General features: G+C 38.0%; 1 protein-coding gene across 1 annotated transcript in view; it reads right to left on the bottom strand.

Annotated features, from left to right (window-relative positions):
* Positions 1 to 52: 52 nt before the first annotated feature.
* ar (androgen receptor) overlaps positions 53 to 27,618 on the bottom strand; it is a 125,233-nt gene continuing 97,667 nt past the window's right edge. The window contains exons 4-8 of the mRNA XM_084114364.1: positions 17,031 to 17,309; positions 15,038 to 15,182; positions 14,187 to 14,317; positions 5,999 to 6,150; positions 53 to 3,735 (exon numbers count right to left, since the gene is read on the bottom strand). Coding sequence (XP_083970490.1) covers positions 3,577 to 3,735; positions 5,999 to 6,150; positions 14,187 to 14,317; positions 15,038 to 15,182; positions 17,031 to 17,309 — 866 coding nt within the window. The 3' untranslated portion in view covers positions 53 to 3,576. The remainder of the gene's footprint in view (positions 3,736 to 5,998; positions 6,151 to 14,186; positions 14,318 to 15,037; positions 15,183 to 17,030; positions 17,310 to 27,618) is intronic.

Genomic DNA, 27,618 nt, shown 5'->3' with positions numbered 1-27,618 from the left:
TATGTCCATCCAACTCAGGGTGTGTTTCACAAAAAAAGTTGCAAAGAAGGACTTTCAAGAGTTCCAAATGTTTTTATTGAATTGAAAGAGGTAAAACACAAACAAACCCGATTTACACAGGCTCTACACAACAGGAATCAGAGCGTGTCTGATAAGCGATTTTCCATACGAGTGGAAATCAGTTTGCAAACTGAAAAAAGAAATCATCAGTTAACAACTGTCAATACAACACTACATAACAGTACTAAATTACCTGCAAAAAGCGTGCATGCACAGACTCACACCCACTCACACGTACACACAACGGCTGTAAAAAAAGACTATAAAGTTACAAAGATTTAAGTAACAAACATCGTTTAAGAAGCCAGAATTTCCTATTCTAGTCATATAAAGCCGAACTACCCAGCTCCTCAGTCTGCATATGGAAATGCGAAAAAATATCCCATACCACCAGGAAAAGACAGGAATTATTCACACAAGAGAAAAAAGCTGTAAAAAAAAAAGCATTCGCTAATGATTAGTTGTGTAATTGCTCATATCAGCCAGCGAAGAGAGTTAAAAAACAACAAAAAACAAGTCATCGTTACACATATGGGAGTTCTTATATGGTTTACAAAGCTGAAACAGGACATAAATAGATACAGCTATTTCATGGTTTCATTAGCACATTTAGTGTCTGTAAACCAGTGTGGTGCTCTTGTTTCAGTTTAACGTACCTCTTCATTTCAAGATACTTTGCAGTAATACACATTAGAAAATTATATTCTATCATTGAGAAATCGTTATATAGCATTTTTCCTCCCTTGTGTACTGACAGGCCAATTTATAACCACAGGAAGCGTCCTGGTGACATGCAGACTGTTATTAAGACACTTGGTTCTGTTGTTCACGTGAGAGAGGAAACATTGGTAGGATTCAAGCAAACCTTTTGTCATTAACACAGGCCAAATTCAATAATTGTCAGATTTACAAGAGTGCATATAAACATATGCTTTTGCTATTGGCTGTCAGTAACGGTAAATCCAATACACACAAAGTTCTACATTATAGCTCTTGAGAGATGTCTTAAGAAAGTCACAAATCAGCGTATGGACCATCCAAGCACAAGTTGGTTCACACATGCGGGGTGTTACATTTGAGTGTCGCTAAATGACATTAGAAACGTTCCATTGTAAACATTTGTAAGACAGAGAGCGTCTCTCACAAAGTCGAGTCTTTACATGCAAGTGTCCGCCTCCAAAGTTCAGCCGGCTAATGAACGACTTTTGTGATCAGACTTTGGCTTCGGCTCCGTCCTAAAGTGCTGCGTGTTTGTGGTGGAAGTCATGAGCTCTTTTTTGGCAGGGTAAAAGTGCAGTTTGGAGTTCTGCAAATTCTAATGAGTGCTTTTGGGCCGTCTAAATAGGTAAACACCTGCGTGTAATTGCGCGGTGCTCGGTGCTGTCAGCGCAGAAGAGCTGTCTCTGACAGCCTATTCTCTGCCTGGCACATTTAAAGCGTCAACATGCTCTGCAGCGACAAGAGCTCGAGCAGCTAAACCACATCTCGTCGTTTTAACTCGGCGGAAAACTCTCTGCTCTGCTGAAAGCACACCCCAGGTCACCCCAGGTCTGACAAAGACAACACAGCATCGCGATTTCTGGGCTCTTTAAAGAGTAATCTACATACATAGCGCTGCAGGCATTATTCAATCATTTAGAAACAAAGAGCGTGCAGAGGAAAAAGACATCTAGAAAATACGAGTAAAGATGTTACTTTCTGACAGATAAATAGAGAATGCTTTAATTGAAGCGAAAGCGGAGTAAAATACATGTCCCTTGTTTGTTTGTTTTTTTCTTTTGTCTCATTTAACACCGTCGTGAATAAATAGGAAAGCTTTAGCACCTCTTGCCGTTGATTTGCGGCAGTTGATGGTGATCATGGTGTTTGGTACGAGTTCCAGATAAAATAACAGTACTGTCCAGTGTTGTCACATACACATAGCTCTTTTTTGCTTTGTTTTGTTTGTTTTTTAAAGCTGTGTATCATTTGAAGCTTGTTTTTGTATTCTAAATGTGCTTGTTAAAAGAGCGTGTTAAGCATGTGATTACTTATTGCTAGCGTGGAGAAATACAAATCCCTTAGTGGCACTTACTATAAAGGAAAGAGAGGAAACTGTTAAACTATTGACTACATCCATACATTAGCACATAGAAAGGTTGAAAAGAACCACGCTTAACTTTTACATAATATATACAAGAAGATTACCTTGCCAATTCTTCCATTAAGGACAGTGAAGAGAGAGAGAGAGAAAGAAAGAGAGAGAGAGACTTCATAAGAGCCTTATGGGAAAACAGTCCTGTTTCCTAACAATATCCATTTAGCTTACTGGAAATGCAGATTATTTTTTTTAAATTTTTATTTTTTTTATTATTTTTTTATATCTAGGGCTTTAGCATGCAATTATTTGTTTGTTGTTTTTTCATGATGGATATGAAGACACCATGCATAGATTTATATGTATATACTTCTGAAGATCTTCTATACTGACCCAAGCTTTGTTGTATTTTTGTTCTATATACGAACTGTCAACATTATACCCTAAAACCTGAACTTAAAAATCCAGGTTGTAAAAAAGGCTACTGAGCCTCGTCTTAACAAAAGTCTGCTGTCTAGAGGAGGCAACTCACGATGACTGAGATGTTTTTCATCGGGCTGTCCTTTCAGCCTTTCAGTGGCAATTTTCAAACCCAACTGTAACAGATTTTCAATTGAACGAAAAAGTCACAGAATCTGAACATTCCGAATGAATAATGCCTTTTAAAAAGCTTTTATAAAGAGCCTCGACATTTCATTAGAAATGAATGAAGCCCTTGTTTTACAATCAATAAACTAATAAAGCAGGGTGGAAACTCTGCTGTACATAATGTTTTAATACTACAGCACTGTATTTAGCAGTGTGTTGTTCTAACTAACAAGATAAAAAGTCATAAGCGAAGAGATTTGTCTTGGTTTTCGCCACGTTCGGATGTATTTCTCGATGCATGTAGCTTCTATTTGTCCTGATCTATCAATTCACAGACAATAAATGAAACCTTTTTATCCCACGATGCATAGAGAGTCAAGGCAGGTCACACTCTGATAGGGATCTATGTAATGTCTTTTTTTTTTTTTGATTAAGGGCTAAGGTGAAACTTCAGTGATATTTTTTCCAACATATCCACCGGACAACACGCTGTAACTCTTGAAGGATAACTGCTGGTCGAAAGAAAGAACAAAACCGGGCTGTCAGTTTGAGAAAATGAGCTCAAATGATCTCTGAGGAGAAGATAGACAACTGTAATGATGTAATGGTCCCGCTACTTTTCAGGGCCATTTTTCAAAGCGAGGGAGACGAGACTGATATAGAAAGGGAGGGATGCAGGGAGGTTAGAAATAAAAAAATCTGTATTATTCAGTCTCATCGCTCTATTCGAGTCCAGATTAAAAGCATCGCAGGCTGGTTAAGGCTGGATCAAACTGGATCAGGCCGAACAGACTGGCTCATATGGCCTGGGTGGGGTTGGTATGGATCGGTGGTTCAGGGGCGTAGTCATGTCATTTGTGAAACAGTATTGGTTTAGACAGGCCGGCGAGGATCTTTGGCACCTGGACCGAGATTATTTCTGCAATCATTTCGGGAAAGCTGACCTTTGTGGGCAGGGACCGGGCTTGGACAAAGAGGTCAAAGGTGAACTGGTGCAACTTCTGAACAATCTGGGTGAGGGAGAGAAAGAGAGAGAGAGAGAGAGATGGATGTAACTATTGTGAGTCAAAGTTATAGCGCCACCAACTGGCAGCAGGAAGTGTGTCACTTTCAAAATGCTTTTGACCGCACTGACATGGATCATGGTGCAGAGCAAGCGTTTTCAATGAATTCCTATGGAAGTAGGAATGAACTAAAAAACGTTCGCTCTTCTCTGTCCGTTCCTCGCCGTGGACGCACACCATATATATATATATGCAAAATAAGCAAAATGGCAATATATTAATATTACAGGAAGAATTCAGCAAGAATGTATTGTGCCTGACAATAGTACTGTAATTTCCGTGTGTTACTTGTGTTGTTTTAGAACCAGAATTACTGAAGGAATAATGTGAATCCGTTAGCAGCGCACACACATGGCCAAAAAATTAATAAACTCATCTCTGCTCGATTCTGTTCTGTTTTGGACAATGCAGCAGACTACTTCAGTACATTCGGACATACTATACAGCGAGATTGTCCAGCATTCACCCTAACCGGCTCTTGAATCGCGATTCTATCTCCTACCAATTTGCATCGATTCACAAATTTCAAAAATCGATTTTCTGAAGTGTTACACACTTCTTTAATTTCGCAGTACTATTTAAAGTTACTTACAGTTATTGACGTTAATCACAATAAGCCGTGAACAAGGACTCGATGCAGCCTCTCACATGCATGCAATCTCGAAATCAGTTCTCTTTCACAGCTACACACACAATTATGTCAAAATGCACATTGTGTTGACTGTGGACAGTAGGATTTTTTTTAATCTTTAATATGAATCAATTTATATTTAATTCATACAGTGTTTTATTTTTACATTTGATTATTCAATTTCTGTAGTATTTCTACATGTTAAATAAACCTATGCTACTGTGCCTGAAAAACTTAAAGTTTATTTATTTGTATATTTTTCTGTTGTATTTGTCCTATTGTTTATAATTTGCTTCTTTGTTCCTATTTTTAATATCAAAAATAAAATAAAATTGCCTGCCTTGCTTTATTACAGAAGACTGTGTGTAATAATTGCAGTCAGCTTAAAGGGCATTTGTTGTATTGAGTTGACTAAAATGGGAAGAAAAACTAAATAAATTTCAAGATTCACATTTAATTCAGTAGGATTATTTTTCTTCTAGATATATTAAACTGTCTACTGCAGTAAAATAAGAAAAGTAACACAAAACAGTAAACTACAATCAAATCTATGCACATATCGAATCGAAATCTGATTCAAATTCGAGAATCGAATTTTAATCGAATCGTGACCTCAAGAATCGATTTGAATCGAATTGTGAGGTACCACAAGATTCCCACCCCTAATCAATAATGAGCCTAATTTACATAGAATGGTGTGTTTGCGCTAGAAACAATGGGTCTCATTCACTAAGCATGCGTATGCACAAATTTGTGCTCGAAAAGTGCGCATGAACGATTTTAAGAACAAATCACGATTCACCAAAAATTCCGTAATAAAATGTATTCTAAATTTATGAAAAAACTTAATTTAAATACAGTGCAGAGCACTGGATAACTGGATTACAGATTGTTAACAAATAAAATGCATTTATGCAAAAGTAGTGCAACTTTTTAGTGATTCCGCCTGTAATTGTCTTATTTGTATGAAAAATATATATACACTACCGTTCAAAGGTTTGGGGTTGGCAAGATTTTTTTGTTTTAAAAAGAAGTCTCTTATGCTCACCAAAGCTTTATTTGATCAAATAATGACTTATTTAATACAGTGCAAATAATTATATAATAGTATTACAAGTAAAAGTAACTATTTCAATAATATTTTAAAATGTAATGTATTCCTGTGATGGCAAAGCTGAATTTTCAGCATCATTACTCCAGTTTTCAGTGTCACATTATCGTTCAGAAATCATTCTAATATGCTGATTTGGTGCTCATGAAACATTTCTTATCCATTTCTTATCCTTTCTTATCCTATCAATGGTGAAAATCGTTGTGCTACTTTATATTTTTGTGGGAACCATGAAAGCATTTATTTAAAATATAACTGTTTTGTAACTATGTAAAAGGCTTTACTGTCACTTTTGATCAATTAAAGCTATTAATTAATATTACTGACCCCAAACATTTGAACGGAACTGCATCATGGGGCCAGTAATGCATGTAACACACTAATGAATGTTATGTATGGTGTCTCTGTATGTGTTTGTGTGTATTTTTATCTATGTGTATGTGATTGCGTGTATGCGTGTTACTTACTGGTTGCAGTGAGTCCATCAGTCGGGTCAGCTGTTGGAAGCGCATGGCACAGTTGGTCTTCCTGCCATAGTTGATTAAACGATCAAGCTCGTTTATATATGTCAGACGCAGCTCATCAAAATACTTCTGACTCTTCAGCCCCTCCACTGGAACTGCAGAAATAGAAATAAATACTTTCACCTGAACTTGCAAACAAATGTTTTCATTGAAATACACCAGTTTTGTGTTTACTTATTGCATCTTGCATTTCACAGCGTAATATAAATTATAAATAAACTACAAATGGTATAAAATGGGGACTAAACTAAAAAATTTAACTTTTTTCTTTTTTGACAATGGTCAGTGAAAGGAGGTACTTAACCTTAAGGTAAAACTAAATATTATATAGGCTGTTTCATTTTCTATTAATTTTCTATGAGGTTTGAAATTTTTGTGACCTTATAACCAAAATGTAGGGGGGGAAACAGTTTAAAAGACAGATTTCTGTGATCAATATTTTCTAGTATAACAAAAATAAAATATAGCTGCGAGCAGCGATTGCGGGCCCAAGCCGGTGGCACCGCCATCCTGGTGCCTTTAGTTACACTAAAGCCACCGGGGTGGCGGTGCCACCGGCTTGGGCCCTCCATCGCTGCTCGCAGCTATATTTATTTATATATATATATATATATATATATATATATATATATATACACATTATATATATGTAACAAAATATATATATATATATATATATATATATATATATATGTGTTGTGTGTCCACGGCGAGGAACGGGCAGAGAAGAGCGAACGTTTTTTAGTTCATTCCTACTTCCATAGGAATTCATTGAAAACGCTCGCTCTGCACCATTATCCATGTCAGTGCGGTCAAAAGCATTTTGAAAGTGACACACTTCCTGCTTGCCAGTTGGTGGCGCTATAACTTTGACTCACAATAGTTACATCCATCTGATCGGCCTGCTGAAGCACGAACACACTGCTGAAGTTTCATCAAGATCAGTTAACGTATGCAGAAGTTATATTACTTCGTGTTTCTCTTTTCTCGCCATAAATTCGTTTCCTCGCCACGGCCAAACCGTTCGAGATATCAAAAATCCGTCAGCAATTTAGCATCCTCAATGTCTTGACTTCATGCTGACCGAGTTTGGAGGCGATTGGATGAATTCTCTAGGATGAGTACATCAAATTCCACAGAATGCGTTTTTCAAACAACCCATAATAGCCGACTTCCTGTTGGGCGGAGCTAATAACTTAGAGTGCGGAAGTTGTTCGGCCCGATGAGATCTATATGTGTACCGAGTTTCATATTAATTCATGCAAGCGTGTTTGATATATGGACCAAGTTTTCAGTCCGTGTCCAAGGGGGCGCTGTTGAGCCCCCCTGCCACGCCCGGGTACCAGCTTCAGCCCAGCCCTGATGGCCGCAGGTTCTGACATGTGTGCCAAGTTTCAAGAGTTTTCGAGCACGTTAAGGGCCCCAAAAGCCCCTGAAACCTTGAAAAACAATTATAAAAGCAAATTTCTCCGAACAGACAAATCCCCCACACCCCCCCCCCCCCCCCACACACATAGAGACACAGATACAGAGAGAGAGAGAGAGAGAGAATTCTCCAAAAAAATCACATTCAAAACAAAATATCTGACTTCCTGTTGGTCGGAGCTAATAAGTGTAAATTAGAAAGTTGTCCGGCTCGATGAGAACAATATACATACCGATTTTTTTGATTCTAGGAAAAACTAAGCCCCCATGATTTTTGACTAAAGGTGGCGCTACTGAGCCCTTCACCACGCCCGTTTCTGAAACTTTGCACATGTCTACTAGCTAATAAATGTGATGTGTCTGTCGAGTTTCATCCAATTTCAAGCATGCTAAGAGTCTCAAAAGCATCAAAAAAGAATATTAATGTTTGATGCGTTGCCATGGCAACAGTATCTAAGATATCAATTATCCTTTCACAGGTCTAAATTTGCTGTGTGTCTACATTATACACACAAAGTTTGAAGCAAATCGGGTAAAAATAAGAGAGTGATTTCAAAGCATTTTGAAAGTGACAAACTTCCTGCAGCCAGTTGGTGGCGCTATAACTTTGACTCACAATAGTCACATCCATGTGATTGGCCTCTTACAACGAACACACTGCGGAAGTTTCATCAAGATCAGTTAATGTATGCAGAAGTTATAACACACTTCCTGTGTCCCATTATTCGCCATAAATTCGTTTCCTCGCCACGGCCAAACCGTTCGAGATATCAAAAATCCGTTCGCAAGAATTCATCCTCATTGTCTTGACTTTATTCACACCGAGTTTGGTGGCGATCGGATGAAATCCCTAGGAGGAGTATTTCACATTCCATTGTATGCGTTTTCCAAACAATGTATAATAACTGACTTCCTGTTGGGCTTTTGTAAAACTTAGAGCACAAAAGTTGTTCGGCCCGATGAGATCTATATGTGTACTGAGTTTCATATTATTACATGCAAGCGTGTTTGATTTATGGACCAAGTTTTCGGACCCCATTCCAGGGGGCGCTGTCGAGCCCCCCTGCCACGCCCCGGTACCAACTTCAGCCCGGCCCTGATGGCCGCAGGTTCTGACGTGTGTGCAAAATTTCAAGAGTTTTTGAGCATGTTAAGGGCCCCAAAAGTGGCAAAAAGGCAAAAAAAAAAAATATATAGCTGCAAGCAGCGATTACGGGCCCAAGCCGGTGGCACCGCAACCCCGGTGCCTTTAGTTACCTAAAGGCACCGGGGTGGCGGTGCCGCCGGCTTGGGCCCGTAATCGCTGCTCGCAGCTATATTTATATATATATATATATATATATATATATATATATATATTTATATACAGTATATATATGTATATATGTGTGTATATATATATATATATATATATATATATATATATATATATATATATATATATATATATATATATATATGTATGTGTATATATATATATATATATATATATATATATATATATGTATATAAGACAGAAAACATTACTTGTCTTACCTTATTCTGATTTTATGATACACTCAAAATATTCCACAACATTGATTAACGTTGATTAACCGGTGGTAAAATACTCTCACCGTCACATACCTAGTATATTTTTATATAGATACAATAGGCCTACCTGATTTTGAACACAAGAGGGCAGTATAGCACTATGAATGACATGATTTATTTATTTTTTGGACTAAAAAAACATTCTGGCTGTTTTTAAACTTAAACAATTATTAAATTGAAAAAAAGAATAAAATGGGTATAGTTCTGATATTTGTATAATTTTATATAGAAATAAATGATGTATAATTACATTTCTAGAAGATATGAGGCTTTTAGTTTTTCATTTTTTTACATTATTTAATCCCTCACCATAGCAAAACCGTTTGAGATATTTATTATCCGTTCACAATTTAGCATCTTTAATGTATTTTCATCGTGTTGAAAAAGTTTGGTGTGAATAAAATAAACCATTTAAGAGGGGTGGGTAAAAATTCAGAGGCTGATTTTGCAAAGAAATCCACATTCAAACCAAAATATCTGACTTCCTGTTGCTCGGAGATAATGACTGTAAATTAGAAAGTTGTCCGGCTCGATGAGACCAATATACGAATTGATTTTTTAAACTGTAGGTAAAACTAACCCCCCCACTTTTGTCAAAAGCATTTTGAAAGTGATACACTTCCTGCTGCCAGTTGGTGGCGCTATAACTTTGACTCACAATAGTTACATCCATCTGATCGGCCTCTTACCACAAACACACTGCTGAAGTTTCATCAAGATCAGTTAATGTATGCAGAAGTTATACAACTTCCTGTTTCTCTTTTCTCGCCATAAATTCGTTTCCTCGCCTTGGCCAAACCGTTCGAGATATCAAAAATCCATCCACAATTTAGCATCCTCAGTGTCTTGACTTCATGCACAACGAGTTTGGTGGGGATCGGCTGAATTCTCTAGGAGGAGGACATTAAATTCCACAGCAAGCGTTTTCCAAACAACCCATAATAGCCGACTTCCTGTTGAACTGGCGTAAAACTTGACCAAAGGAAAGTTGTTCGGCCCGATGAGATCAATATGTGTACCGAGTTTCATATTAATTCATGCAAGCGTGTTTGATCTATGGACCAAGTTTTCAGACCCCGTTCAAGGGGGCGCTGTTGAGCCCCCCCTGCCACGCCCGTTTCTGAAACTTTGCACATGTCTACTGGCTAATAAATGTGATGTGTCTGTCGAGTTTCATCCAATTTCAAGCATGCTAAGAGTCTCAAAAGCATCAAAAAATAATATTAAAGTTTGATGCGTTGCCATGGCAACAGTATCTAAGACAGGGGTGGGCAAACTTTTTGGCTCAAGGGCCACACTGGGTTTTAAAATTTGACAGAGGGCCGGCCCAGTAGCAGATTATGAAGCACGATCTCATGAAAGTGCGTATCTATACCACAAATTTTATTTCTCGTGCCATTTATATGCCAAAAATGTTTTTGCGTGCATATGCTATGCACTGTAAACCCCTTGGTTAGGATTAGGGGTGCGGAGTGCGTGCCTATTACACGCCATAAAGTGCGTATCATATGCACGCGAAACCTGCGTATCATAAGCACTAGAAATACAATTTGTGGTATTCGCACTTTCATGAGATCGGGCTGAGTAAACAGACATTTACGTTGTGGCAATGTCTGCGCAAAATTCAACAACTGAGAGACGATATTCTGACAATACATTTTTTTATGCTATATATCCCCCATTTAGCATGTTATGTCTTGATGTTAATTTTTAATTAGTCAGATGTTAGATAATTATAGCCTATACGTTTTAAATATTGTTTATCCTCATTATTATTGAATGGACCTAACAGTAAATTAGAAACAAAACACCTGCAAGTGTACACTTAGAAGAGTAAAAATGACAGGTTACGTTAATTCAACTTTATTAAAACTGCATGGCAATTTGCACTTCCAAAAGTCACACATTTGTGGGAAAAAAAACGAAATAAACGAATATACAAATGTATTTTAAGAATAATAAAATAAAACATAAAAAGCAAAGGCAGATCAGAACATTTAATGAACAAAAAAACGGGTTCTGTACATGGCAGACAGGGGAGCGTAGTCGAAAGCCGGGCGATAAAGGTCGGTAAACGGAATCAGGCAGGACACATCCACAAATCCAGAGGAGCAAAGAAACTAAATAGCAGACAAATCAAAGGAAAAGCTAAGGTGTGCAAGCAGTTACCAAACATTTTTTTCTCTGTGAATTTCCAAAAAAGGAAAAAACATTAACGTGCAACAAGTCTATGAGCTTAAGTCGCTGTCTGTTTGGTTTCCATGGTGACGCGTCATTGCTTGTTACGTGACACACCGCAGCCACAACAGCGCTGAATGAATGATGATCTGCTTTTATGTGATTTTTTTATTTTTTTACATTTGTTAGCTATGGCATGCAATATCTGATATTCCGATTGTCAAATATATGCAACGCAATATATATAACGCAAAGTATCGCAAGAAAAAAGGCAAAATTAATGCGATCTTAAGACAATTTTTTAAATACTCGGCAGGCCGGATTAAACAGCCTAACGGCCGCGTATGTGGCCCGCGGGCCGTAGTTTGCCCACCCCTGATCTAAGATATCAATAAGATATCAATAATCCTTTCACAGGTCTACATCTGCCGTGTGTCTACATTATACACATAAAGTTTGAAGCAAATCGGGTAAAAATAAGAGAGTGATTTCAAAGCATTTTGAAAGTGACAAACTTCCTGCTGCCAGTTGGTGGCGCTATAACTTTGACTCATAATAGTCACATCCATGTGATCGGCCTCTTACAACGAACACACTGCTGAAGTTTCATCAAGATCAGTTAATGTATGCAGAAGTTATAACACACTTCCTGTGTCCCATTATTCGCCATAAATTAATTTCCTCGCCACGGCCAAACCGTTCAAGATATCAAAAATCCGTTCGCAAGAATTCATCCTCAATGTCTTGACTTCATTCACACCGAGTTTGGCGGCGATCGGATGAATTCCCTAGGAGGAGTATTTCACATTCCATTGTATGCGTTTTCCAAACAACGTATAATAACCGACTTCCTGTTGGGCTGGTGTAAAACTTAGAGCACAAAAGTTGTTCGGCCCGATGAGATCTATATGTGTACTGAGTTTCATATTATTACATGCAAGCGTGTTTGATATATGCACCAAGTTTTCGGACACCATTCCAGGGGCCGCTGTCGAGCCCCCCTGCCACGCCCGGGTACCAGCTTCAGTCCGGCCCTGATGGCCGCAGGTTCTGACGTGTGTGCAAAATTTCAAGAGCATGTTAAGGGCCCCAAAAGTGGCAGAAAGGTAAAAAAAAAAAAAAAAAAATCCTTACGGAAACAATAGGGCCTTCGCCAGGGGCTTGGGCCCTAAAAATAAATAAACAATAATAATAAAAAATGAACAGTTCTAAAAAATTCAAACAGTTATCACACATATATGTATATATACTGTATATATTTTGTAATGGGAGAAAATCATACAATAACAGGATTGAGCACAAAATTTGAGACCCAGTTACATTTTGTGGTTTTGGTGTTTAAAATTAGTTAATGAAAATATTTTTTACTGTAATTATCAAGTATCAATTCAGGAGATTATGCCAAAATTCATTCATCATTCATTCATGCACAATTGATCTAGCCACATTAGTGGGGACCTTAGGAATATAACCCGGTCTAGGGTGAAGAAATGCCTTCACCATGTGCAAATTCCAAATTCTATTCATATGCTATTTTAAGAGCGCATGCTTGGCCATAATGTAACATGTGCACAATGCGCATACACTTTGCTTATCTCATCTACACACAGACACAGCAGTTCTCATTTTTAGAAAACCATACATTATTACAAGGAAAAATATTAACACACGAGGGAAATCATTGTTGTGTCCATGAAGAAAAATAGGCATAATCTAGCTTACACATTTACCCAAATTATTATACGCCTGTTTAACCGAAGCTAATTTGGGTGGGTTTCTCCTTCCCCAATGTCACTTCTCTGTCTTTTACGGCCCTGACGAGAACGTCGGTCTCCTCGGCTGTGAACCGCTCCTGGTGTGCGCCTGGCAAATCCGCCGTTATAATAGCTCGTCTGTTATAGGACAACTTAGTTTGAATAAAATTAATATTTATGTAGTGTTCAATGTTGTTATCGATAGAGATACACGGATGGGGTATTAGTTCATCCGCAACCGCATCACAAAACTCATCATCCGCACCAACGTTTTTTGACCAGATTTCAAAGCCGCACCCGCCCGCCATCCGCTGATTGTTTTGCGGTCTATGGACGATGCTTTTTATTTATTAAATACATGCAATTGGTTGATGAAACATTTATTAAAATTAATATACAATTTGTACAAAACGAAATTCGCTTTAAAGAAAGGCTTTCTACAAAGCGAAACTTAATGAAGTGGTAAAAATCATGTCTGACGATTTACAAAACAAAACTTCATTAAGTGGTAAAAACCATGTCTCCCCATTGCAAATGTTCATTGCTAATGTTTATTATTGCAAATGTTTTTCATTTGTTTAATAAATCTCATAATGATGGCACATCACTATATCATAGCTTTTATTTCTATCTCAAATGATTGGCGGTCGGTCAGGGGGTACTTGGCAAAGAATCAAATACAGTTGGAAACGACGTAGACCATTAATAACACAGACTGTTAACAATTGTTTTTAATTAGTATTTAAACATTCTCTATGATAAAAAATGTTTGTAAAAAATATTTTAATAACACGGTTTTGGCGGTTATAGAGTTCTAATGACGGTGTTCAACTATAACCGTCGGTCTCACGGTTATATACTAACCGTCACACCCCTATCTTTTACAAAGTATTTACTATTCAAAAAAAGTATTGTCCGGACAAGGAAATATAGAGACTGGACCTTTTGGAACTTTACTTGAATACCCCTGGTCTAGAAGCTCTCTGAGGTGGGTCAGGTCAAGGCCACTATTTCAAGATGCTGATTAAAGACATTTTATGTGTTTACAACTGGCTACTTGTCAGACTTGGCTCATTTCATCTTTTTAAAGTTTACCTAGCATATATAATGTCATTAGTTGTTAATATCTATGAGTACTCTGGCAGAAAAATCTGTGTGTGAACATACAGAAACAGACTCACTGATGCTGAAGAGGAGGAGGGCCTTCATGCAGAGGAACTCTTCCTGTGTGACCTGTAGCAGCACAAACTCCTGCGAGAGGTGCTTCATCTGAACACAGTGCTCGTACATGCTGGAGATATGCATCCTACGACTGACAGACAAGGGCAGATTAATAGACAGACACAGAGAGAGAAAGAAGCAAACAAAGAAACATCTGGCAATTTCAGATTGAAAGAACTTCCCATCCGCTAATTACCATACAGTATTACTGAATAATGCGGTCAGTCATCTAATGACTCCTAAATCTCCTACTAAATGAAATATATTTCATGCCTAAAGCGCAATTCCCGTCGGCAGTACTGGTATCGGATATGGCCAAGATGCATTTAGTAAGGAAGTCTTCTATTTCAAATATTGGTGAAAAAGGCCATTGAGAGCATGTGTGCTCCCCAAAAAATCCAATCTCTCCCGGGATTGTGTTTGTGACAAAGATCCTCCACGCCATAATAAGCCAGCAGTAAATTATAAATGAATCTTGTAAGTCTCCACGACGAGACTGTTATTGTGTGCATGAAGTACAAGATATGTACCTGCTCGACAGAGAGAGAGAGAGAGAGGAAGATAAAGAGATGGAATAAGGCAGAGAGAGGGCCGCTAAGGAGAAATGAAAGAAAAATGAGTTCGAGGAAAGATAGATTAGTACATTTACAAGACGAACAAATGGACAGAAGGAAATGGAATGAAAAAGAGTGAGAGAGAGAGAGAGAGAGAGAGAGAGAGGAGGCAACAATACAAAACACAGATGGGTGCCAGACACAAAAGAAAACAGGCAAATAAGGGCAGGGCGGATATGAAAGAGAATAAGACTGACTCATTGAAAACCAGGTCTGGAGCGAAATACAGCATCCGCGCATTGGCGTTCTTGTAGGATCTCCAACCCAGAGCAAAGACCATCACTCCCATCCAAGTGTGTTGTATGACTGTCATCTGATCATCCACATGTAGGTTACGGAAACCTGAGAGATGGGGAGAGATGGGAGAGATATTTGTGGTTTGTGTTTGATGCCTATAGCTCACAGTTTGTCAGCTGCCTGGGTGATATTAACTTCATTTACTACTCTATTTCAATTTCGCCAACTCAAGCTATAAATCAGACTTAAGGCCATTGCACACTGAGTCCGAAATTTTCGTATGCGTTTTTTCGTGTTCGTCAGCCTTAAAATTCGTCACGCACAGAAACCTTGCACACTGAGTCCGATGCGTATTTATTAAACCTTTGCGGAAAAAAACGCAAAAAATACAAAATGGATTCGTCAAGCAGTGAGGATGATTTTGTTTTTGTTGCCCTCTTTCTTCTTTAAAAGAGAAAAAGAAAGAGGAAATATTGGGTCCATCCAATCCTGAGATTGCGCCGAGAGGAAGGAGAGTTTCACCTCCTTATCAAGGAGTTGCGAAATTATCCCAAACGATTCAAAATTTACCTCAGAATGTCAGTGGAACAGTTTGATGCTTTGCTAGCGATACTGGAGCCACATATTAAAAAGAAGACCACCAATTTCCGTGAACCAATCGATCCTGAACAGAGACTGGCAGTAGCCTATATGTCTAAGGTATGGGCACACACACACACACACACACACGCATACACATAGCCTGCGCACGCACAGACACACACACACACACACACACACGGCCGGCGGAAGCGCTGGGCAGACAGAACAGCTGTATACAGGTTATATTTTATACCCAAATAATACATGATTAGTAATCGAATTGGGTACTCGATTTTGTCGTTCGCTTGTACAGTGGCTCTGAATTGTCAAAAAACCTCTCAAAATACTGGCTGTGGATGCGAAAAACACAGAAAATCGAACCTGAATTTTTTTATTACGGACAAAAGTTTCGTAGACAGTGTGCAAGATTCACCATTAGCTTCAGTGCAGATTAAAATGCATTACAGTTTTATTATTGCTATCAATAAAAGGACATTGGAGAACCGCAACCAATCACAACAACCTAATTCCATCACACACATCTCAGTATTTGATGTTTTGCCGTCGGCACATTTTACATAGGATTGAAGTCAGCCTTTGCTTTTCAAAACGCCCTTTATCAAAGCCATTAGAGGGAAGTAGATTACACAACACATACTCTCAAGCCTTTCAATTGGAAATAAAACCATAATTAAATCACTGTGGAAAAAATAACCAAATAATTATCCACTGATGTCCCGACATGAATCAACAGGCAGGATCTTTTTTGATGAGTTTTTTTTATTTTTTATGTACTCTTTGTATTGGTTTCATTTTTTTTTTTTAAACAGTAAAAAGTAATACTTTCATTACACACTGAATACATATTGTACATCATAGGACATTTTACAACTTTAACTAACCTTCTCTTGCCATAAAAAAGTCCAAAGATTTGATGTTTTAAGAGACTATGAGGGTCTGCAGGGGTCCTCTCTGTGATATAATTTGCTGTTTTATGTTTTTATTTCCTGCATAATTCTGCATGTTGTTGCACCACATTTTTCAAATAATTATAAGCAGTAAAGCAGTGTTGTTAAAATGTTTTTCATTTGTTCAAAGAAATAATAATAAAAGAATATACCAAACTACTTCAAACTATAAATAAAAGTAAACTTTTCTCTAATTTTTTTTTTATTTGGTTAATGAGGCTTTTTCTTCATTATGACATCCTGACCTTTTTTTACCCGAAGAGGTGTATTTAAATTATTGTATTAACTTATTGATATATATATTTAAAATAAGCTAATAGATTAAAAAATGCAATCTAAAAAGCAAAATTGAAATGAAGCTGAAACTGAAATGAGTTATGACAATTTGACATGCTTAAATTACCTGGAAGTCCTTTGGCCCATTTCACTACCTTGACAAGTTGCCTCTCTCCCAACTCGTTAAGGCTGGTAAGGAGAGCAGCTGCCGAGTCGGGCTGAGCGTGATCGTGGCCGGCGTTCACCACCTCTGGCTCGATGGACTCCAGGATGTTCAAGAAGATCAGCTGCGAGTGGAACGTCAGGCAGGGCTTGGGCGACAGGCACTGGACAGTCTCTAACGGGCCCTGAACGGAGCCGACCTCATCCGGACCTTTCATCTGTCCAATCTTTCTCAGCTTGCGGGCTAAGGCACAGAACAAAAACAATATACTGTAATAAACAGAGTGGGAGTATTGCTTTGTAAATTCAACCTACACAAAAACACAAAATCAATCTCGAACACATCTTTATTTTATCTAGCACATATTATTTAGAAGCCAATGAACCAGGTGGTCTCTGAATAATGAGGCTAGCATGATCCTATTTCTGCTCATGAATATCTCTATTATACAACAGAGGATAAAACCTGCACTGCAACGGGTAGTCTCTATGCCACATTATCTTCTGCAAGTCAGCACAAAGAAAGATTACTGGCTGCAAAACACACCTGAGACAATGTGCTTTTCCCTCGGCTGACACTACAACAAACGACCTGACAGGATTAGCGTAACTGCATTGATGTATTTCAGTAATGTGGAGCAGTACTACAGACATTCAAGAATGCAAAACTTTTGTCGTTCACTTAATACTTGCGGATGTGTTTTCTTTCATCAGAAACGCCCGTCTTCCTCCCTCTTTTAACTATGCACAACAGAGTAAACCATCTGTATTCCAAGGCTGCTGCTAATAAAGTGCATTAAAAGAAGATGTAAATATGCATGCGTGTGTGTGTGTGTGTGAGAGAGAGAGAGAGAGAGAGAGAGAGAGAGAGTACTGCGCTTTAATTAGTTGCTACAGTAGCAACAGTTTTGCTTGTGCTCTAGTGAGTGCCTGTGGTTCTGTTATGATGCTTAACACTCATGGTCTCCACTCTGAATTATAAATCAGAGATGCTTATTATTCAATGGGCAGCGTTAGGGTGAGGAATGAAAGACTATCGGTTGAGATGATTTACAACTCACAGATTTTAATGGTGCATTACAAACACCGATCAAAAAAACAACAAAAAAACAGCCTCTATTAAGAAAAAAAAAAGAGATAAATTTGTGAGGCCGCTGATTTAAATACCTAAAAAGCTCTTCGTTGCTGGCTAAGAGGACAAACTCAAGTGAAAATTACTCTCAGCCCTCTCAGATCCCCACAAAAAGGAGGCTCCAATTTTGCTGACGAGAGATGGGAGCCTCTCTGCTTGTGGTCTAATATGAATTGTGGTAAAGCGACAGAAAAGGGGAGAGAGTAAGATTACAACTTTATCATGAGGTGGTTTACCAGAAGCCTATGGGTTTGCTTGGCAAAGTGCCAAAGACTCCACCACCGTGCTTCTCTCTTCGAAAGACACATTAACCTGCCATCCCAGCAAATACAATCAAAAATATAATGTAGATGGCAAATACCACAAAAACACTGTCTCCTGTACCTTGATTTGCAGTTCAGTCAGGACCACTTTGCCAAGTATATACATTTATTACAATTATAGCATACAGTTAGTGTTGGTGGTATGGTTCTGTTCTGGGCAAAACTCCTACGCCTGTCCATACAGCTATGCCTGGACAGAGCGGGAAGAGCAGCAAGTCAAACCCTCAAAACAACCATATATGCCGATACCCCCCAACACTACTGAAGCATTTGAATGGTCGATAATGTGAAATGTTGGCACCCCAAGCTCAGCAAGCGGGGACGTGCAACAGCGTGTTGCTTTGAGCTGCTTAGCAGTGTGATCGTAAAAGGGGGAAGCATACACCCCTAGCAGCTGGAAATCTTTATCTCCAATTTAGAGTGTTTGACATGCTATTACTTGCATTAATGGGGAAGCGTCACCCCGAGCTGAGTAATCGAGGATGCAACAAGCATGTTGCTTAAGCTGCTTTAAGCATATGTGTGATTGTAAAAAAGGGGGAAGCATACACCCCTAGCAGCAGCAAGTTAAGTACATTATGATTAATGTATGTAGCCCATGTATAATTGTACCGTATAATGGGGGAAGCGTCACCCCTGCTAGTAAGGAAGATGCGCAAGCGTGTTGCTTTGAGCTGGTTAATGCGAATTATGTGAGCGTAAAGGGGGAAGCATACACCCCTAGCAGCAGCCAGTTAAATACAACAAGCTTGTTGTATATTGCATAATTAGTAGGCTGTACGAGTGGCCGTCCGGCAGGGGAAGCATACACCCAATGAATACAATGAATTTTGAATGACTGTTCGCAAAAGCATCGGTGAGTAATGTAATAATGACTTGTGCTAAGAATAGCAGTTTCCTCATTGCCGATGTTAAATTAACTTGCAGCCATACAATAGAGTAAATAATAGAATAGAATAGAATAGAATAAATTCAGCAATGACAGTTTAAATGCGAGCAGTGATGCTATGGAGGAAATGCTGAAGGAATGGGAGTTTATATGTGCTGCTGTGATAGATGTCGACACTGGATTGGAACACGTTATGAACAGCTGGCTATCGGCTGATGCGAGCTTGGCTGACATGGCCTGCCTGAACTAACGCAATGCTTGATTTTTGTTTTGTCTTCAGTATGGAGTAGAATTGAGATCTAAAGTTTATGTCTGAGTTTGATTCAGCTTCAAATAGGCTGTAGACAGGCTGAAAAGTATAAGAAAGACCTATTATTTTACATATTCTGTAATGTTAACATTCAGTCTACGGAAATAGACACCAATCGCGCAAATCAGCTTTGCACAGCGATGGCTTCAGATGCCAATTTAAACAACCATAAGTCCATATCCAGTACTCTTAAAAAGGTTAAGTCCACCCATGAGAGAAGATGTCAATATTCAATATTCACCAGAAGTCATCATTTCAGGGGTTATTTTTCAAAATTTTCTTCCGTGGGGGGCCAGGCACGGCGTTAGTTTTCGGCGCACCCAAAACTAAAAAAAAAAAACTAATTTTTTTTTTTTAGTTAAAAAAATAATGAAAAAATCTTAATATAGGCCTATTCTAATTTTGTCAAGAATTATAAAAAATCGTCAATAAGCTCATAATTTGTACTAAAATAGTCTAAATGTTTAGTTTAAAAAAAGCTGGATATGTCTATTTTGATGTTTCTGCGCAAGTTCAGCAGACAGTGGTTCGGGTTCGATCAGAGCTCTTGAGCGGAGAGCGCATTTCTGAATATTCCGCTCCTCTCACTCATTCCGCAGAGTCGCTCGCTCAACCCAGAATGGCCTGCTGGATCGAAAATATGTGGAGGGCTGCCTCAGACTAATTTTTTTTTTCTAGTCGACTAGTAGTTGTTCATTTAAGCCATTTGTGGACAAATCGCCCCTTTATATTAATTTAATTACTTAAATAGGCTGGTACAGGATAATAAGCGTTATGACCGCACGCATAAAGCTTGCCACAAAGAACCGGTTAAAGTAATGATTATGAATGTGTCTAAATTAGCAAGGAGACATTTATTTGTTTAGTAATAAACTGGTGTTTTCTGTGTCGCTGCAGAGAGAAATGCACATTTCATATGGATAATTAGAGAGTAGCCTATTTATTTTGGTTTGAATATTTTCGTTTAAAAGTAGACATTTCAAGCTTTCTGTAATAGATAGCCTATATTTCTCAAATCTGTGAGGCACAAGCTGAGTTTCGGCACCCTCCAGTTCACGTGCAATGCAAGTTGTGCTGCTTGGCGCCTTATTACATTGCCTGCTATATATTTGCTTCTTATTTAATAAATACGGGCAATTTGTTGATAAAACATTGATCAAAATTAAGATACAATTTATACAAAACGAAAATCTTTTAAAAAGAGTTTTTTACAAAACAAAACTTCAAAGTCGTCAAAATCGCCTTTCAAAAGTCCTCTGCCTTTCAGCGCCTCTGCCTCGCGAGTGGATGATAGCCCTGAAGACGCCTAGCAATGGTATACCTTTAGTGGTAGTATACCCTCAGTTAAGTTATACCTACCTTAAGAGTCTTCGTAGTGCGCTAAGAGACAACGTTATCGGAAACGCAGCCCAGGTATGATGCGTAATAGAGATTCCAAAGCGCCCTTCTTTGGTCAGAACCATGGAGAGCGATCGTGGATATAGGTCATCCTATGCACCGAAACTTTTAACAATGCAACAAAAATTTTAAAGAGCATCAAGCTATTAAAATCTATATTATGTATACGCACAGATAATATAACAGTAGGCTTTATTAGTCAATATTTTTTTTATTAGGTTAAACAGTGATTGGATAACGTTTTTAATTTAAGGCCCACCCACTATTGGTCTGGCCCATCCAAAGCTGGAATCCTGGCGCCGTGCCAGGTGGTGGTGGTGGTGGTGGTTCACCAAACCCAAACTTAGGGTGAACCTAAAACTTTCAAAACACATGTGAAGTCATTAAATGGCGTTTCTCTGAAGGTGCATGAATACTTGAGTAAATGGCGTTGCTGACAAAATCCTCTCAGACTGGGAAGAGTAACTGGAGGAACGAGGTGAATGTGTTAAAACTTAACAGATGACTGAGACGCCAGCACTCAATAGCGAATGCCGCAGATAAGTGAACAGTTTACCGCTATTTGAGAGAAAATGTTTTGTTTCTGAGTTTTGGTATTCTGGGCTCCACTCAGAATCTGTAAAAAAGTTTTGACTGATGTGAACTTTAAGCAAAAATGACAGATTTGTGCATAAAGACTCACTGGCAGAAAAACAGTTTGGGGACTTTTCTGCAATACGTAACTGGATACTATAAGTTTTCAGTCTTTAAAGTGTTTAAAAAATAGGCATGAAATGACAGAACCATTTGTGAGAATGAACAAACTAACAAATTAACTAATAAACAAAGAACTCCGTAATACTTGTTTGTGGAGAACCGTGATTATAAGCCAAAAAAGTCTCTGCTTTGAAATTGTTGATTTTATAATGATTTTTTTAAAATATTTTGCCGCTCTTTAATGTGGTAAGTATTTAATATGCAGTATGTTCAAAATAAATCTCTTAATTCTGTCAAAAACTGTTCATCTTCAGAGGCTATTCAAGAAACAATAATTATATACTTAGCAGATAAGTACATCAAATATATAATGTATATAAAATGAGCAGATCACATATGGGCTATAGTGAGCCAAAAAAACAAACAACAACAACAAAAAACCTGTAAGAGGTTTTTGCATCGTGCATTAACATGCCTCCATACTACATACTCTTACAAAGGTCTCTTATTATTATGCCTCTTTTGCACTTTCCTTTCTACCTCATGATGCCATTTTGCACTGATGTGGTCACTGGCCATTTACATACTTCATTCTCAAAAACGTACTTTCTGTGTCATACTTAACATTTGCACCTTGTACTGCATTTTGTCATATATTGCACTTGGTATAGTTTTTTTAGACAACTACATTGAGCTGGTCTCTCTGGTCATCTGTATCCTTTATTTTGTTCTCCTTTAATATGTATGTGTGTGTGTGTGTTTAGATTTATTAATTTATATATATTTACTGTTTGCACTTCTGGTCAGATGCTAACTATGTTTCATTGGCTCTATAAAACAGGCAGTTATCAGGGTGACTGGATAAATCAGAGAACTGCAGGATGATGCAACACCTGATCACCCTGTCAGGGTTTATTTTTTATTTTCTGTGATGTTGATTTCTTTGGATGTGTGATTTCGCTTTATGGTTATCACAACTTTGGAGTAAGTGTAATCATTTGCAAAATTATGGCATTGAATGAACTGATGGAGCTGATCACATTACACCAGGGACTCATCATTTCTGAGCTCTTTACCAATGAAGACAACAATAATAACAAATTGAACACAAAGAAGAGAAAGGTGGAGAAAAAAAAGAGTTTTAGCTAGCATAACAATATGTGGAAGCGAGAAACAGATAGGATGCATTTATACTATTCAAGTGCTTTTACAGACACAGAATTCAAATGTGTCAGGGAAGAGGGCTGGGCAATCCGCTTGTCCTCTACCATCTGCTCTGTTTAGCAGCTTGGTTACCACAAACAGATGTATTGTGTGTTTACAACCACACTTGTGTGCTGCTGTCTACTATTTGTTTTTGTCAACAAGAACAGGACGATCAAGGCTTTTGTTGCACAAAAACGAATGAACAAAACCAAATAAACCATAAAACCTGACTAAATAATGCACAGTGTAGATGTAAATAGCTACAATTTTTTAGGATCTTTTCACCTTTGTGTGAATGCTGAATTTGGTGTTTTGATTTTTGTACTCGTATATCTTATTGTGTTTGAATTTTAATTTCATCAGATGTGATGTGATCATACTACTGAATTAACCCGCTGGGGTCGGCGGTATCGCCGGCGATACCAGCTCGCTTTTTTTTTTTTATCAGTTCAAAAGAGATTCATTTTGCTCTGTTGACTTTGATATTACAAACAAGTTTCATACATCAATCGATTCTGTTAAGTGTGTATTATTTTTGTGTATACTCACAATAAAAACAAAGTGTTGTGGTTTTTGCCAAATAAAGAAAAATAAACATGATGTGAGTTCTGCTTTCTCTCTGTCAGTGAAGTCCATTCTGAAACGTGTCCGAAAATGAACATTAACTCAGCGAATACTCAGTCAAACAGACATACAGACACACAGGCATGAAGCTTGAATTCTCTTCTTTTAAATGAAGTAATTTATATAAAAAACAAATATTCTCAGTTCATGTAATCTGTAAGAAAAGAGCGAGATGTCAGTCGTTCTCATCTCATCTAATTATTTTTAATGTGACCCCGTCCACGGAGAGCGCGCGCTATTCAAACGCAAATGACTGAGGCAATCGATGCAAACTGTGAACGCACCCATATCAGCTCGAGAACACACAAGTTTAATCAGATCATTGTACTTGTTTACACCGTCTCGCAGCGCTGTGAGGAATAATACTATCGTAATAATAATAATGGAAAATGTACCTCAGAAGTGCGGGTATTTCGAGGAGCAACGGATCCGACTGAGCTGAGGAATACTGTAGTAAGTTTTTTTCCTTCTCAAGTGAATCGCGTTTCTGTGTGTGAATGAATGAACGGCAGAGATGCGCACTGTTTACCACAGCTCGCAAAAAGACAGTTTAAATTTGAATCGCGTTTCTGTGTGTGAATGAATGATGATGTTTTAGCAAACTATATTGCTATACTGAGATGAGTAAAAATCGACTGAAATATGTTGAAATAAAATGTAGGCTATTTGTATAAGCAACGTATTAAACTGCAAATTAACATTTATATGCCCTAATATTTCATAAAAACAACGTTACAGTCAGGCGAAATATGAAAGACAACATTTTGTTGACTAGATTTGGGTACAGTTTTTACTGTAGAATATACTGCCACATCAAATAAGCTTTTGTTTAGCAATTTCTGCTCATATGTTATATATATATATATATATATAAAACACTATTTTTGTCAAAAATAAAGTCATCAACTAAGATGTTAGCTGTTCCAATGTTGGCTATATTCAAACCAAGCGGCAACATTCTAATCTGAAAAATGAAGCCTACCCGGAAGTGCGAAAAACTGCAATACATCGAAAATCCGCTAGAGGGAGGTCCCAAAAGGGAGCAAATGTCCATAGACCCTAGTGCTGTAGCGGTGCGTCGATGACGTCGACGCGTCGACGTCAAAATTACGTCGACGTCATATTTTTTGCGTCGACGCTTCTTTATTTATTTATTATTATTTTTTTTGTACCATTCCCGGAGGTACAGCTCGCCACACACACACCGCCCGCCGTGTTATTCTGTCATGTTTTCTCCCTTTCTTTCCAAACCGCGACAAACGCCTGTCTCCTTTCTCTGCAGAATGTGATAAATCCGCTCAACCAATCACAGCGCACCATTCCACGCATTGTAAACAGTAACGGTGGCGCTTTGAATACACCCGGCATCCTAGTTTTCCTTATCTACTTGCACTTTTTGATCAACAAACAAACAAAAAAATGAATACATTTGACGGCATTGATGGACCTGTGGTGGATTCTGCCGTAGGGAAGAAACGTAAGCCATCAAAATCTAATCATTTACGTGAGGAGATTAACAAGATGAGGCACGCGGGAGGAAGAGAAATGCCGACTGTTGCTTGTTCTCACACTACAGCGTCAAACTTCTGTCGAATGCTGACACGTGAACCCCAGGGGATCTTTTAAAAAAATTCTTGTACTCAGTCAACGAAAACCGAGCAGGACCAAGCCATTTTACAGCTGATCGCCGTCAAAAAATTTCAGAAGGTATTTCTTAGCGATGGCTGATTGAATGTAGCCTATGTTTAGTCCAGTACGTGCTAAATAAGATTAGTATTGACCGAGTTCAGAGGCTGTCATGTGGATCAACTTACTTTGTTGTGTATTTTCAACAGTTTCAATATGAAAAATAACTTTTATATTGATTCAATGGATTAATTGCATTTAAAAAAAAAAAACGTGTCATGAATTTATTGCATTTTTGGGAAAAAAATAATCTGTTTTTATAATAAATCTTTGAAAATCAAAATCTGGATTTGAATTATTTATGTTATTATAACCTAAAGATGCTATGTGAAAGTTTGAAACAGAAAATAGTGGTTTTAATCTTGCCACTTTCTTGGTAAAGAAAATCAATTTTTTACTCAAATTAATCAAAATGGATTTATCACGTTTATACTATATTATTCAGAAGTAAACATTGTAGCTGACAGTGTGTTTGTCAGAATGTTTATTTTTTAAACCACAACCTTCTAAGTGCTTCTTTTACTGATATATTTAACAATATCTTTTGCGTTTCTCATCCAAACAACATCAAACTTGGCACTGCACTTACTCGTGCCCAGACAGCTGTCGAGTTTGAAATCCATCGGAGTAACGGTTCGAGAGATATGCGAATAACAGACAGGATAATTAATTCAAATTAGTCGTTAGATTAGTCGACTAATCGATAAAATAATCGCCCGACTAATCGTTTAATAAATAATCGTTTACCCCAGCCCTAATAGACCCCATGTTAAAATGTCCGTTTTCACAGCATAAATTCATGTTTTTACAGGTTGGTCCCATGGACTTTTATTGTATTTTTCGATAGGTTCCGAGTGCCTGACAACTGTGAGGGGGGTGAATTTTTTTCTAACTCGTTAGTTTAGATCGTATTTAGATATAAAATGTATGACAAATAAGGGCGTGGTTAACTTTGACAGCTTGATTGACAGCTGATAAGGCAGCGCCAAGGAGAATGACAACATAAGAAGCACCATTTTTTAACACAGTTGAAATATAATACTACTGTTTTTGAATCATGAAATGTAGTTTTAAGAGTTTTTCAGGCGCGAATATAGTTGTTTAAAGCTCAAATATGTGGTTTATTTATAAAGATTTATGAAAATTTTATCCAGGTTGTGAGATCCAGCGATGACCGGGCGCTCTGCGTTCATGTACCCCGCCTGGAACAGCCTTTCCTCGGCTAGTCGTTCTGACGTTTGCCGCTGACTCTGGCGTCTCTGTAGTGGTTAAATATGAGATATAATTCGTCTTGTGTATATCTAACGGGCGATTTTTGGTCTCGTGAATCTATAATTTGTTCCCTGGCCAATCGTTTTGGCTGAGGGGAAGTTTCATAACTTTATAAGCCAGGGTTCACCAATCTCGGTCCTGGAGGGCCGCTGTCCCTGCAGAGTTTAGCTCCAACCAGCTTCAACACACCTGTTTGAAAGTTTCTAGTATGCCTAGTGAGACCTTGATTAGCTGGTTCAGGTGTGTTTAATTGGGGTTGGAGCTAAACTCTGCAGGACAGCGGCCCTCCAGGACCGAGATTGGTGAACCCTGTTATAAGCTATTTAACTTTACCGTTGTATGGTTAGACTAGAGCGCTGACTTTGTATGTTTGACTGAATTGTTTGCTTTATTTGTATAGCTTCTTGTACCTTTTACTTATACTTTTATAATAGCTAATATTGATAAAACTGAAATTTAACAAAAAGAGACTGGGTTGAGTTTTGTCTTTTTATATTTTAATACAACGAAGATGATCTGTAATGTTTTTTACTGCAACATCTGTTGTTTAGTACAAATGCACATATTGCCTGGACCATATTAAAATGTTTAATATTTTTATATTATATTTAAAACGAAAAGAGGCAGGTTTGTGTTTTATATTTCGTTTTGTTATAAATAGGCAAACGTGCGTTATATGCAGTGAATATAATCAATACGCGTTGCCTGAACCACATGTGTGTGGCTATAATGTTTAAGATTTCTTTAAATGAAAACGAAAAGAGTTAGTATGGTGTTTTATAACATATTTTGTTGCCTAAAATATACAGAGATAACCGGAGTAGCAGAGCGAGCTGAGTGATGCGCGCTGCGTCCTTTACGCATATATGGATTGGCCAGAAGGTGGGCGGGGTTAGGATTTCCCAAGATTTTCCAAGATGGCGCCGCCCATACCCCCCATAAACGGCTTCAAAACCGTTCTTCAGAAAGTCTATGGGTGACGTCACAGACGCTTTGTCAATATTTTTTACAGTCTAT

This window comes from Abramis brama (genome assembly GCF_963993115.1).
Source record: "Abramis brama genome assembly, chromosome: 5".
Lineage (NCBI taxonomy): Eukaryota > Metazoa > Chordata > Actinopteri > Cypriniformes > Leuciscidae > Abramis > Abramis brama.
This window is presented reverse-complemented; position numbering and strand designations above follow the sequence as displayed.